The following is a 13757-nucleotide window of genomic DNA, read 5'->3' as shown; positions in this document are numbered from 1 at the left end:
GCCAGTGTCCTTGGGCAAATCATCCAACTCCTCTGCCCTTGGTTCCCTGGCCTGTAAGTAACGCATTGTTGTCACAGTGGGATAGTCCTGAACAAAGCCGGATGTCTGGTACTGTAGCAAGGAGGGAGGGATTTCAGAGGTCTCCCACAGGAGGCTCTAGGATGCAGTAACTAGCTAAAGAGGCTTCCGAGTCAGGCTAGCTCATTCGGCCCTTCTCCACTGTAGTTCACAGGCCTCTGCAGACCTCTGACCTCTCTGGCTTCTACTCTTTGACCTCAGGCAGCATGGGACAGCTCCCCCACACTGTGAGCTGGTGAGTGGGGGCCCAATGGGAAAGGGGCACCTTCCGCTGATTGGACGCATACCTGCCCTTCTGTGTTCCTTCTCCGTCCTGTGCTGAACACAGTTGCCATCTCTATGTAGGCACCAGGGCTGGCCAGCAGCTCTCTCCAGTCCCCAGGTAGCCTGACATACTCTCTTTGGGAAGACAGGAGACTAGGCTGCAGTCTCAGCCCTGTTGCTCTTGAACTCTGCTTCAGTGTCTGAGACTTGAATGAGAGAAGCTTGGGCTGCTCAGGGCTGTATGAGTATATGAAGAAGAAAAGGTAGGTCTGAGCAGGGAGGTAACTAAGAATGGCCACAAGAGAGGCTGTTGCTTCTTAGCCACCTGGTGGGCAGGATACTTCCCACTTTCTTCAATGCCTGCTGCTGGCTGGTCCCTTCCTTGGCTGAGCTGCTTAAGGGGTGGGGTCCCTTCCTGGCCCCTATGGTGCCTGCTTGAGCCCAAGCCCCTAGCCAGGAAAAGCCAGCCTGGATGGACCCCAAATCAGTGGGCCCAACAGTGGGCCAGAGGGCCTGTCTTCAGCTGGTTAACTGGCCCTTGCTCAGCAACCGCAGTGTGACTTAAGCAAGTCTTCAGCCTCTCTGGCCTTGAGCAGTCACTTAACAGCAAGAAAGCTTGGCTTCCCAGGAAGGCAGGACAGGCTAGAGGACCAACCTAGGAACCTGCCTGTCCCTTTCCACATGCCCTTTATCCATGTTTAGCTTATCCCTCTATTTCTAGATTCTCCTTGGACAAAGTTCCACTCTGCATACAAACCAGAACTACTCCCACAAGTACCCCCAGGTTTTAAGTGTGCCAGGCAAGGATCTGGGCATCAGAGCACTGCTGAAGCTGGCTGATCCTCAGGTCCCCATCCCCGCAGAACTCAAGTCTGCCTAGTGCACCACCCAGACAAGAGGCCAGCCAATGGCAAGGCACTGTTAGCAGTGCTTTTAGACTAGGGACTGTAGGAATCCAGAGGGGCACCTCATCTGGCTTGGGATCTCCAGGGCTTTTCAGAGAAAGGGTCATTTAGGATGACCAGGAGCAGGCAGAGTAGGGCAGTAGTACTGGGTGCAAAGGCCCTAGGGCAGGTAAGGCTGGAGGGGATCTGGGAGCCTGCTGAGCTGGCTCCCAGGAGAATGCTGCCATTTCTATGCCTTAAGCAACAGTACAAGTCTGCAGAGGGAAATAGGTGCAGCAGTGGTTGCCCTCTGGTGGCCGATGCTTAAAACACACACTGGAGTGGTCCAAGTAGAAGCCAATTTGCCTCACAATCTATATGGGTCAGGCTGGAGCATGGAGGGAATTCCTTTTCCACATATGGCCAGTAGCAAGACTGCTAACAGCTGTCTCTCCCAACCACAGGCCCAGCCCTCCTCTCTACCCCCTGTCCCCTTCCTGCGGATATAGACAGCACTTCCCTGCCCCCACTGCAGCCCCTGGCGCCCCCTACCCCAGGTGAGTCCCCTACCCTGCAGCCAGGCTCCTGCTTCCTGTTGCCCAGGCTTCAGTGCCCACACAAGGCCATGCCTAGGCCTTTGCTTGTCCTGTACTAGTCATTTGTCCATCTGTCTGTCTGTCATTCTGCAGCCTCTTGCTGCCCTGTGCCTGAGAATGAAGCCAGTGGGGCTGCAAGAGGCCTAAGCCCAGGCCAAACTACAACTAAGCACCACAGAGCAGCCAGGGCCAGTGCATGCACATGTGTGCTCCTGCTCCTGCCTCTATGCATGTGTCAGTCCATGTGCAGGTGTGTTATGCACTCACCTCTGTTCTGTATCCCTGCTGAGGGAAGGGCCAAACAGGACTCCCCTGGGCATTCCCTGAGCTCCCCCCAAGCTGAGGCACCATCTTTACATGTGTCTCCAACTTCTGGCTAGCTTAGGGACTCCACACCTGTGTAAGCAGCAAGGGGCAGAGGGGTATCCATAGAACAGAAAAGAAAGTGGGAGGTGTATCTGTCTGTCCCTTTACTCCCTCCCTCAGTGAAAGATACATGCTAAGTATGGAACAAGGACTTCAGCAGACATTTCCTGCCCTATGGAGCTCACAGTCCAGGATAGGAGCCCCAGTAGTAGAATGAGCTATGCTATATGGGTGATTGGGAAGCCCCAAGGAGACCCCAGCTAGATCTGCTGTGTCACAGAGCTCCATGAATAGGGTTAACATCTCCTTAGTGAGGGGCACAAAGGGAACAGCGGTAGCTGGGGATGGCTGGGGGTGGGAAGTGATGGAAAACGGGGGAAAAGATGGGGCTAAAATGTCGGCAGAGATGGTCATGCAGGGCTGTGGGCAGTGGGAGAATTTCAGCAAGAGTGGCCAGGAGCACTCAGGTGCTTTTAAAAGGTTGTGTGGAGAGAGTCCTAGGGGAGTCAATCAGGAGAGTGAGGAAGCCACAAGGCAGTCACAGGCTCATAAGACTGAGATGGTGAGGGCAGGAGGTAACAAGGGGAGAGATTCAAAAACTATTGGGCCTTAACTTAGTAATCACCTAAATGGCATACAAGATTTTTGCAGCGTGCAGCATTGTCTGTGTTGGGAGCAGGTATTTGTATCAGTGTGTATGTATGCAGGCCAATGGGGGTGGGGTATCTGTTCACTTGTCCTCGTTTACTGTGCAGGGCCTCTGTGTCTCCCAAGGTCTGACCTGCACACACCTGGCTCAGTATTAACTCTCCTCCTGCTTCTAGGTTCACCCACCCGTCCCTGATGCTAGGTTCCGGGGTACCTGGTCACCCAGCAGCCATTCCCCACCCAGCTATTGTGCCCGCCTCAGGGAAGCAGGAACTGCAGCCCTATGATCGCAGCCTGTGAGTGAAAAGGCACACAGCGGGGAGGCGGGAGGGGATCTGGTGAGCAGACCTCAGGCTCCCATCTGTTTTGTCAGCCAGGATACACATTTCTTCCACCAAACTGAAGGCCTGCTGTCTGGAAGTTCCAAGGACTACTGGAGAAGGCCTCTGGTCAAACTGTCTTGTGGCTTTTGCCACTGATCAGTTTTTTTGAGCCTCAGAAGCAGGAGGGAGTGGGTGGAGTGGGAAACAAAGATTTAGTTTAAGATAGAAGGGGCTGAAAAGTCCTTATACAGTACATGCTTTTCTTAATTAGCTGCAATTTGCCTGTAAGGAATAGTTACTTAACTCGCCTCACCAATTTTAGAGCAGCTTAAAAAAGATTCCATTTACAAAAGTCAAAGTATCCATGCACTTACACATGCACTGGACACACTAGAGGAGCGTGGTAGCATTAGGTGGGCATCGTGGGGGCTCCCAAGTGATCTGGATATGTGCCCCTCAGGAAGACACAGGCAGAATCCAAGGCAGAGAAGGAAACCAAGAAGCCGACCATCAAGAAGCCACTCAATGCCTTTATGCTGTACATGAAGGAGATGAGAGCCAAGGTCATTGCAGAGTGCACACTCAAGGAGAGTGCTGCCATCAACCAGATCCTGGGCCGCAGGGTGAGGCCACGGGCAGGGGGGATTGTGGGGCAGCCCCTGACCACCTTCACCCTGGCACAGCCTGCCGACTCCCTGATGCACCCCCTCTGCCCCTCCTTCTCCTTTGCAGTGGCATGCACTGTCACGAGAAGAGCAGGCCAAGTATTATGAGTTGGCCCGCAAGGAAAGGCAGTTGCACATGCAGCTATACCCAGGCTGGTCGGCGCGTGACAACTATGTGAGTGGTCAACAACACAGTAGGGATGGGTAGGGGAACCTCTAAGATTCCATGCCCCAGGGCACAGTCTCAGCAAGGAAAGCAGGACTACTGTCCCGAAGGCACAGATGAGGGGCGGTGCTGGACTGGAGGGTCCAAGGCCTCCCATGGCTAGCTCAGAAAATGGTCACGTAAGGGGAGCTGCCCCTTAAGGCAGGCCCACATCCTTTTTTCCACCCAGGATCTACTCCCACTCCACACGGGGCTATTGCCCTGTATTTGACTTGGGCTCATGAGCAGAAGGGAGGAAGGAGCCTGGAAGTTACCTCTTCCATTCAAAATAGAGACCAGTGTGGGAAAGGGAGGAAGAGCCCTTAATTGCCTCATGGTTTACCTAGCAAGAGCTGCAATCAAGAAATGCTAGAGTGCCAGGTAGGAAGAGACTGTTTGTAGGTGTGCCACACTCTCACTGGGGTTAGTGTCCACCTTCTAGATCTAAGGATTCTCTCCCTTGTTTCCTGCAGGGGAAGAAGAAGAGGCGGTCCAGGGAAAAGCATCAAGAGTCCAACACAGGTGAGACCATCCCTCAGCAGTAGTGGAGGCTCCTCTCCAGGTCCCCATTTGACAAGCATAACTGCTCTGGCCCAGAGGGAGAGGCAGAGTACACTGAGCCATGAACCTTCCGTACTTGCGCCAGATCCCCACTTGAGGAAGTTACACTAAGTCCCAGGGAAGACTAGCAGAAGCCAATTCACACAGCCCATCACCTTTGCTAGCCCTGCCTTGCTCACAGCTAGCCTCTGTCGGGGAAAGTTAGTGAGGAACTGACTGTATGATCCCTGCAAAACTCAACACTGCACCCTGGTTGGTTCTGAGGTGGACAGTACCTGCCTAGGCCCAGTAGTCACACAGCCTGCTGGCTGGTGCCTGGCAATTTCTTAACACCTCCTCCCTCGCCCACCCTGTTTTTCATGGCAGTACTCTGTGTAGAAGACCCAGGGAGCCCACACTGTGTTGCAAGTGTCCTTCATGTGGGTAGATTCCTGACCCAACTCTGATCCACGCTTCAACTGGGGCAGGAGAAGCCTCAGCCCTTTTTCTAAGTTGAAGAATGGGTTCTTCTTTTCATCTGGAAGTGTGTATAGTAGGTTTAAGCTACAGCAAAGGGGGTATGGGTTAGGCAGATAGGGTGCTGGCACAAATGAAAAAAAAATGGATAAAATGGCAGGGAATTTAGGGGTGGAGACAGCCCTAAAGCAGAAGAGGCTAGATCTGGATCACCAAGAGCTGCCCTGGGCTCTTCTCCCACAGCTCTCATGCTGCAAGGGGCCCCACAAGCCAAAGGAGCTAGCCTGATAGGGTCCTCTCTCTCCTTCACCATTCTTCCCACTGCCTCTTCTGCCCCACTGGGTGCCAAACCCACCTTTCCTAATACTTTGGCTCTGGGCCCTAGGGCTTCCACTGGGGCTGGCTGTGCCATGGAGAGGCCTCTGTCTGCAGGGGCTATGGGGTACCTGTGACTGGCTAACACTGATGTTAACTCTTCTTTCTGGGCCCTGCTCTGCCCTGCTGCCTGCCTGCTCGCCCTCTGCCCTGCTCTGCCCCTCTGGCATGGCTGTGAGCAGACCCTGGCTCGCCTAAGAAATGCCGTGCTCGCTTTGGCCTCAACCAGCAGACGGATTGGTGTGGTCCGTGCAGGTGGGTTTGTCCCCACCACCACCCTCCCTGTGCTTCAAGCTGCTTCCCTGACTTTGCACATGTTCTGCTGGGCCTGTAGCCTACCTTTGCTGCACCCCTCCCCCAGCCCCCTAAGATACCTGCAGATTGTGGAGCCCATGCCTCCTAAGAATGGGAATGAACACTGAACCGTTTGTAGACAAAATCACTTGGGTCTAACTGGAAGGAGGGGAAGACATAATGTTCTAGAAGGGAAGGAAAGGCAGACTCAAGAAGGTAGCTCTGGTGCCTAGGGTCCTCAGGTAATGATGGTTTGATGTTAACTAGGCCTAGCTGGTCAGTCCTCACTAGTAGCCAAATCACACCAGAGGGTTAGAGGAAGGCAAAGAGCAGGCTCAGCACTAAATCTGTGTTTCACCGTACAACAGAAAAATGCTCGTGTGTGTGAGAATAATACCTACCAAGTGGCTAAAAGGTGTCTAGTTCAGGTTCACAAGGGGCCTGGTAGGGCCAAGGCTGAGGTTACTCCAGACAGTTCACTGACTCAGCTGGGCTTCCCTCCATGCTCTCTGTCCATGGGCAAAAAGGAATCTGGGGGAGTATACATGATGGGAAGCAACTCGATCCTCAGAGGAGGTCCTAATTCTACCCATGCTCTCTGTCCATGGGCAAAAAGGAATCTGGGGGAGTATGTATATGTGTACGTATACATGATGGGAAGCAACTCGATCCTCAGAGGAGGTCCTAATTCTACCCAGAGAACTCCAAAGAAGAGTCACGCCTATTTCTTCTTCCCCTTCTTTGCACTGGGATTGCTCAGCTCAAGAAGCCGCAAGCATTGCAGCCCCTTATCTTAATGCAGATATGAACCCCACAAACACAAACACACATGAAACAGAGACTCAAAGACCCAGTCTAGGAGATGGCTACCCTGGAAAACAAGGCAGCCCACAGGCCCAGCTGCAAAAGGTCCCTGTGCCACTGTGTGGCTGTGCTGGGAACTGCATCTGTCCCAGGTCTCACCAGGCCCAGCAGAGCGGCAGTGCTGATTTCAGGTCTGAAGGCATAAACACATCACCCAAGTCCTGGGGAGAGGGGCAAGAGGTCAGCTGGGCCTGTGCAAGGGCAGCATTTTTTGGTTGTGGTGTATGACTATGAATTCACCCTCTTGTTTACAGATAACTCTCTTCACTATTCCTAGGAGGAAAAAGAAATGCATTCGGTACTTACCCGGAGAAGGCCGCTGCCCCAGCCCCGTTCCTTCCGATGACAGTACTCTAGGCTGCTCCAGGTCCCCAGCCCCCAAGGACTCACCCTCATACCTCCTGCTGCCCCACTTCCCCACAGAACTACTTGCTAGCCCTGCGGAGCCAGCGCCTACGTCACCAGGTCTCTCAGCGGCTCTCAGCCTCCCAGCCCTGTGGGCCCCCACAGGCTCCCACCAGTGCCCTGCAGAGTACACAGGTACAGCAACAGGAATTTCAGAGACAGGCAGCCTAGCATGCACAGGACACCTGACCTCCAGGGACCCACTCTTTGAGAAGCAGCGACAAAGCCACAGAGCATGTGGAAACCAGCCACGGGCCCTGTTAACTCCTTCTGACGGTCCAGGTGCTGGCGATTTCAGAGGCTGCACAACTTCTGCCTGAGCCTGGGGCCATCAATTCAAACTGCTCTGAGCGGGGCACCAGATCTGTGTTGTCTTCTGATGAAGGGCATCTCCTGTACTTTGTGGCAGCTTGCATCTATTCTTTTTACCATCTGTCTTGCTAGCCAGATGCCGCTGCCTCCTTTCCTTTTCTGCTATAGGTCATAGGTGCGTTCAGCTGCTTTCCCTACCCTGCCTTCCCACCCCAAAAACTGCCACAAGCTCCCCATACCAGGCACTTCATGGACCAAGAACAAGCTGGTTTATCAAACACAACACATGAGCTTGGTCACAACCACAAAGCTTAAGATAACCATGCTTTTCTCTTAAGGTCCTAGAAAAGCCATTTTTTACAGAAAACCAGCTGCCATTTATATGCTGGACCACAGAAATCCTGCCACATTCTCAGGAGCTTGTGAGTGAAGGGGAATGGACTAGGTTAAGTTTAGGCCTATCACCCTAGGCAACAGAAAAACCTGACACTACCTTTATCGGGCAAGTGTGGGTGGTGGGGGTTTTCTGGCTCTAGCTCAGATTACTTGGAAATGATTCCTGAGACACTCAACTGCCTAAGAAGTCCTGATAACAAAGCCCCAGACCTGTCACTAATGGCTGTAGTCAACAGTTCAAAGAAGTCATGGCCTAAAATCTGGTTTGCATCCTTCTCCATTCTGAGAATCCTTTTCACAGACCCATGTCCAGCTTATCCACCTCAGTCTAGCCTGCTCTTGGGCAGTGGTGAGAGAGCAAACAAAACCAGGGCGGCTTCAGTTTCCCTACGGGGCTTTGGGAAGGAGGACCATTACAACCAAAGCAAGGAGCCCAGAAAACCTCCAGTGGTAGCCTGGGCTTTTGCCACAGCCTAATTAACCCAGTTCTGAGCCAAGCTTCAACCCTGAGCCTTAAAAAAAATTTTTTTTAATGTAACATGTTTTTTTGCCTCCTCACTGTACATAGCCTGAATCCAAAGAAAAAGGGCTGTCCCTGTACCCACACACACCCATCAACAAAAGCCTTTAGTTCCTACTTTAGCCACTGGCTTCTCTGATTCCAAAGATCATATATTCTAGTGTAGTGCTACAGGAAGTCTCAAGAAAAAAGGACCATTGTAGTATTAAAAATATTTTTGTATTGTTAATGCGTCATCAGAAAAACTTTTTAAACATGAGAATAAAGATACTTTTTACTGTTTTCTTTTCCCCCCAAAGCTTGACCCTGAGAAATAAGCTGTTTCAAGAAGAGTATGATACTCTATTTTCTTCACAGTGATGAAACTTGATACTCTTATTATGGTATACATGTTAAGACTTTCAACCTACAGAAGCCCAGGATTATTCTAATCTCCCATTACAGGGCTTGGGCCCTTCTGGGCTCATGCTGGGTATAAGCTTCCATTTCAGCCTTGATCTTACCCCACCAATTGGAACCACTGATGCAGGCACAGGCCACACTGCCTACTGTCCCCACTCCATTAGAGTGGATTGGAAACTGCTACCCACAGACCCTAAAACATACCAGCTAGAAGAAGGTGCACATGACTACTAGGCTCCATTTTCTCTGAGGGTTGAGGTTAAGTGAACCACTCCGTAAGTACATATCCTATTATGAGAAAAATAAGCAAATAAGTCTTTATATACTGGTATAAAATCCAAAAAGGTACTTAATAGGAAGTCCGATAAATCTGCAACCTACTTCTTACACAGCAGTTTCTATCACATTCAAGTTCACTGTTAACTTTGAGACCCATCATGAATGTAAAAGGTGTCATAAAGCCACCTCAATAGGTCGATTAACTATTAAGTACACGCAAGAACTGTATACAAACAAGCAGCCACTGGGCCACCATGATGCATTGTTAATTTTCACTGAGTTATATTTTTTGATTTTGTTTTAAAATATTTATAAATAAAGTCATCTTCCAGAGTAGTGTCTATTTAAAGTAGGCCATTGAAAGTTGTAATCCTAGACTTGCTTTTTTCTGGAAGTGTACTAGACCAGCCATTCTCTTGACATCTGTCCCATTTAAAGAATTCCGCTCTGGCTACTGGCCTAGATGTTTCAAAAAACTACATTCTAACCAAGGCTTATGCAAGACTGCTGCTGCATCTGATTAGGTGTCTTATTTAGAGTACACTGGGTACATGAACAATGCCCTCTTTGTCCATGTGGGGGGGGGGGGGCTTTGGCTACATTGTTAAAATCCAGCCTTAAAAAAAAAATATATTCATCAAAGAAACTCCAAACCTCCCAGGTCACACCAGCACATTCCTATGAGTTCTCAGGGTAGCTTGAGTGCAGCCAGCCCCCAATTCAACTTCCAATACCACACCAGTCCCACCTCACTGCCAGCCAAGAATCAGCCCTGTTTTCTGAGACAAGATAACCTCCCTACACATTCCCACACAACTGGTAGATTTGCTTGAAATACAGATCTTGAGCACTCCCCTACTGCAGCTGTTCCCACTGTGTTCAGGATATGATGGCTCAGCCTGGCAAACTAGCAGGGACTTACCAAGTCTTCCAATTTGAAGGTGTTACTGCATGCATTTCTAGAAAAATATCACAGAACTTGCCAGGCTTATACATCAAAGTAGAACATTTGTATGGAGTAATACACCACGAGTCCTTGAAATTGAACTGCCCATGCAAGCAGACTCTGGTTCCTAGGTTGGGTCTATGCTCCCAATTCCAAATATTCCAATCACTTTGAGATGTCAAATCACCATGGGACTCGTAATTCAGGCTTCTGGACTCTCCACTGGTCCGGAGTAGCTAATAAAGACTTTCACTGGTCTTGTACACAATTGGCATGGTGGTCTGAGAAGAGCCCTAATTTCATGTACTCAAACTGCAGGGAGTTTCAAAACAACAGACAGGGATGTTCCCATAGTTCCCTAGAATAAAAACCCAGCTCAGGTCAGGAGAGATTTTGAAGTATGGGATTGGGCACAGAGTTAACCGGAAAGGGCAAATTATGTCCTGAAAGTAATTACCCTAACCCTAGCTGTACTCATGAGTTAGGTCACTAGCAATACAAGGTAAGGGATATTTCAACAGCCATGAATTGTATGGGACATAGTTAATTAATAGTTCAGGGTGACACTTATTCAGAGTTCATCAGAGGTTCACCATGAACCAGGGTTTACTTTTTCATTCAGGTGTTTTCTCATTCCTTTATCTGAAGTCTTTATTTCCTTCAGACATGTGCAGTCAATGTCAAGGGAGGGAGAAAGAAATACGGAGAAGGACGAATTTTGTTTCACTAGCCACCCCCACCCCAAAAGCCACTCTGGAAACTCCTCTTGAACAGATTTCTGAGACTGTAGGTCTATTCCCACCCATCCTGTAAGCCTCCTGAGACAGAAATAACTGCAAACCATCTGAAGCAAAAGAAGGGAGGCTGAGGTGGTGAAATGGCACACTCAGCACAAAAAGGACACATACATTTGCACTACACAGGTGGGAAGTATTGAGAGCACTTTTATGGAATAGGCTGATCCTTAGAGTGAAAGAAGAGGCTGGCATATAGCGGGTTGGGTGCTCGGTAGACTTACTGAAAATGGCAAGTTCAGTGGTATCAGGTCATGAGAACTAGAGAAGTGGAAGCAGATACTGTTGTGAGCAACTATTTCTCCCACAAAATGCCTCTCTCTATTGGCAAACAAGCCAGCTGTATCCAGCAGTGCAAAATTCTGCAAGATAGCAGTCAGCCATGAGTTAATCTCTTGAACAAAGTCCCACATTGGAAATCTATCAAATGAGGGCACCTTCAACACCTTTATATGCCACCAATAATGCTCATAACTACTGACAACAGGACAACTCAACAGGAAGGACCAAGTGTCCAGATCCTGCTTAGGTGTCCCAATGGCTCAGATTTGGGTCAAGGGACACGTTCTAAACTACTTCTTATATCATTCTTTGTCTTAATATGCACATCGAGTCCTTACTCAGCTTTTTTTTTAAAGAGTGATTTTTAAACAAGGACTAGTTATAAAACTCCCAATATTCAGAATACTTTAGTAATTTTTTATAAAGTTTCCGTTCTAACACTTAAAAATAGCAATGCCTAACATGAATCTGATAAGTACTCTTCCTAGAGTGTCATAAAAATTGTCACCAATCTGGTCTACTATCACTTTCCAGCCTATATTTGCTGGCAGACCTGCCAACACCCAACCTGCTGCCAGTTCTAGGCTGAGCACTGCTTTCCCCTTCATCCTGGCATCCCTCCATTCCCAACCAAATCCAGCTTCACTTTTCAAACTAGTTTTTCCTCATGAAACCTTCCTAGATCCTTCTAGCCCTTTAGCCCCCAATTTGCTCATTAATCTTGTTCTGTCCAGGAAAATTCTTATTAAAGTTATTCATCCTCTCCCAGCACTATTTATGCTTTGCCTCAACTATTCCAAGAGCTCCCAAGAAGGCAACTGTGCCTTACACTTCCTACAACGTATAAGCCAGGAACTACACTTTAGGTATTCAACCATTTCATATGCTTTCCCTTTACTTGCACATTATTCTCTCTATTCCCTTCTTTCCTAGCTGGAAATCAGTTTTCACACAGATCCAAATAATTGAAGATTATCATCTTTTTATAAAAGCTCAAGCAACTTTGTAGGGAAAACCTTGGGTTCCTCCCACTTGAATATATACTGATAATTCCAGCAGCTAGTGTGCTCGAACAGTTGTAGAATAAACACACATAGTTATGTCACTCAGACATCTAATAACTTAAAGGGATGCCTTTGTGAATCTTAGGGAAAATATAAAAACTGTAAAGCAATACCTACACCTTGTGTGTTGTTAAAGGTAGATTTATAAAGGCAAGCTAATAAAACATTGACATACTTCAGGGTATTGCGGGTTCAGCAAGTGTTGCAACAAGGCAAGCCATAATCTTTTTGTTGGTTGAGGTTCTTGCCTTCAATTTGTAAAACACGTGTTTATTAGGTGCCATAAAGCAAAATGCAAGAAAACAAGGTCTGCCTGGCTCGAAAGAGGTAACTTGCGTTTACAATTTAAAAATTATTAGAATCCACTCGAGGGGCCTCACCCTTAGTCCATGGCAATGTCAGGGAGAACGTATTAAGAAGTTTGGTGTACTTCTCCATCACAAGTGACATAAGTCAATGAAAAGCTGAAAAGCCAATGGACTACCACAGAGGAGTCTTCATCACCAACAGGTAGCTACTATTTCCAAGTCATCCAGGCTATGTAGGCACTAAGAGGCAGAGGCAGAACTCCAGTCTCCTAGTATGACTTCATGCCACATTACTAGTTTAGAAAAGTTGGGAAGTGAGAGGATAGGCAGGAGTGGGAGTATCTCTGAAGGCAGGTTTAGCTATTATGAGAAAGGGCCACTCACTTTGCCTGAGTAAGATGAGAATGTGGAAACTCTTGGTAGACCTATTAAACAAATAGCATATAGTGAGGAAGAGGGGAAGAGGGTAGAAGAGTGCTGCAGACAGCCTGAAGGGTCTCAATACCATGTCTATGATTTATTTGGGTACACAATATCCACAAATGGCCTATTTACTCTTGAATGAGCTGTCAGATCTATATTAAACATGAAGAGTTTAAGATTATCAGGACCTTTTTGTTTGTATAAAGACTAGGGCCATAATCTACAAAAAATCAGAAAGGGAACAAAAATCTAAACTACTACTATATTGTCCGTCCATTCAATCTTAGCTACCCAGAAAGATCCCAGTATCCTTTACATATGGGCAGTGAGGTTATTTAGTCCTGTAATTCTAACAATTTTGGGGGATTATATGGATCAAGAGCTAATAGTAATAGGCTCTTGTTTCCTAGAAGCTATTATTTCATTTCCAAATTAAACATAGCCTTTGCTAAGAAACTTAGGCTTTCAGTAAAGATTTGTTTGTCATATTGCTAGGGATATACTTGGGGTGGTTAAGCTTCTTCTAAGAGTTGACCATTATACCAGAAATTATCAGATGAGACACTCCAGCCAGGATGGAACTCTGCTACATTCCCCACTAAAACCAGGATAAATGGAAAACAAGCTTACTCCCTTAGAGTAAAGGAAATCAGGGATTCAGAAGTAGTCACAGGAGTTGGCAAACCTGTTGTGTAAAAGGTCAGAGAGTAAATATTTTAGGCTTTTGGTCAAGTACAGTCTCTATGTATATAAATTTTAACAATCTTTTAAAAATGTAAAAATAATTTTTAACTCACAGACTGCAAAAAACAGGCTGTGAGCGGAAATTCAGCCACATAGGCTACAGTTTGCTATCTCTGGTACAGTCAACAAATGGGAATTCATATGATACAGCATATGGAACTTTATTAAATAAAGTAGATTTGGGGCAAATAAAAGGTGAAGTAGAGGCAAACTGCTGTCAATAATCTGAGCCAGAACAACTCAGTATAAACACAAAGAAAATACAACAAGCCTACCTGTGAATACAGATGATGCTAATTGGGA

General features: G+C 47.8%; 1 protein-coding gene across 3 annotated transcripts in view; it reads left to right on the top strand.

The window, feature by feature from the left end:
• Positions 1-8452, top strand: part of TCF7 (transcription factor 7) — a 29039-nt gene extending 20587 nt beyond the window's left edge. Inside the window, exons 5-11 of one of the 3 annotated variants that reach the window (XM_090288326.1) lie at positions 226-313; positions 1691-1783; positions 3013-3132; positions 3620-3782; positions 3892-3999; positions 4503-4551; positions 6857-8452. In XM_090288326.1, coding sequence (XP_090144452.1) covers positions 226-313; positions 1691-1783; positions 3013-3132; positions 3620-3782; positions 3892-3999; positions 4503-4551; positions 6857-6936 — 701 coding nt within the window. In that variant the 3' untranslated portion in view covers positions 6937-8452. Of the gene's footprint in view, positions 1-225; positions 314-1690; positions 1784-3012; positions 3133-3619; positions 3783-3891; positions 4000-4502; positions 4552-6833 lie in introns of all 3 variants that reach the window. The other 2 variants (XM_090288327.1, XM_090288328.1) reach the window with 2 other exon arrangements.
• The last annotated feature ends 5305 nt before the right edge of the window (positions 8453-13757 follow it).

Source organism: Furipterus horrens, unplaced genomic scaffold (assembly GCF_987537825.1).
Source record: "Furipterus horrens unplaced genomic scaffold, mFurHor1.1.pri manual_scaffold_10, whole genome shotgun sequence".
In the NCBI taxonomy this organism is placed as follows: Eukaryota; Metazoa; Chordata; class Mammalia; order Chiroptera; family Furipteridae; genus Furipterus; species Furipterus horrens.
The sequence above is the reverse complement of the archived record's forward strand: the minus strand, read 5'-3'. Positions and strand labels throughout refer to the sequence as shown.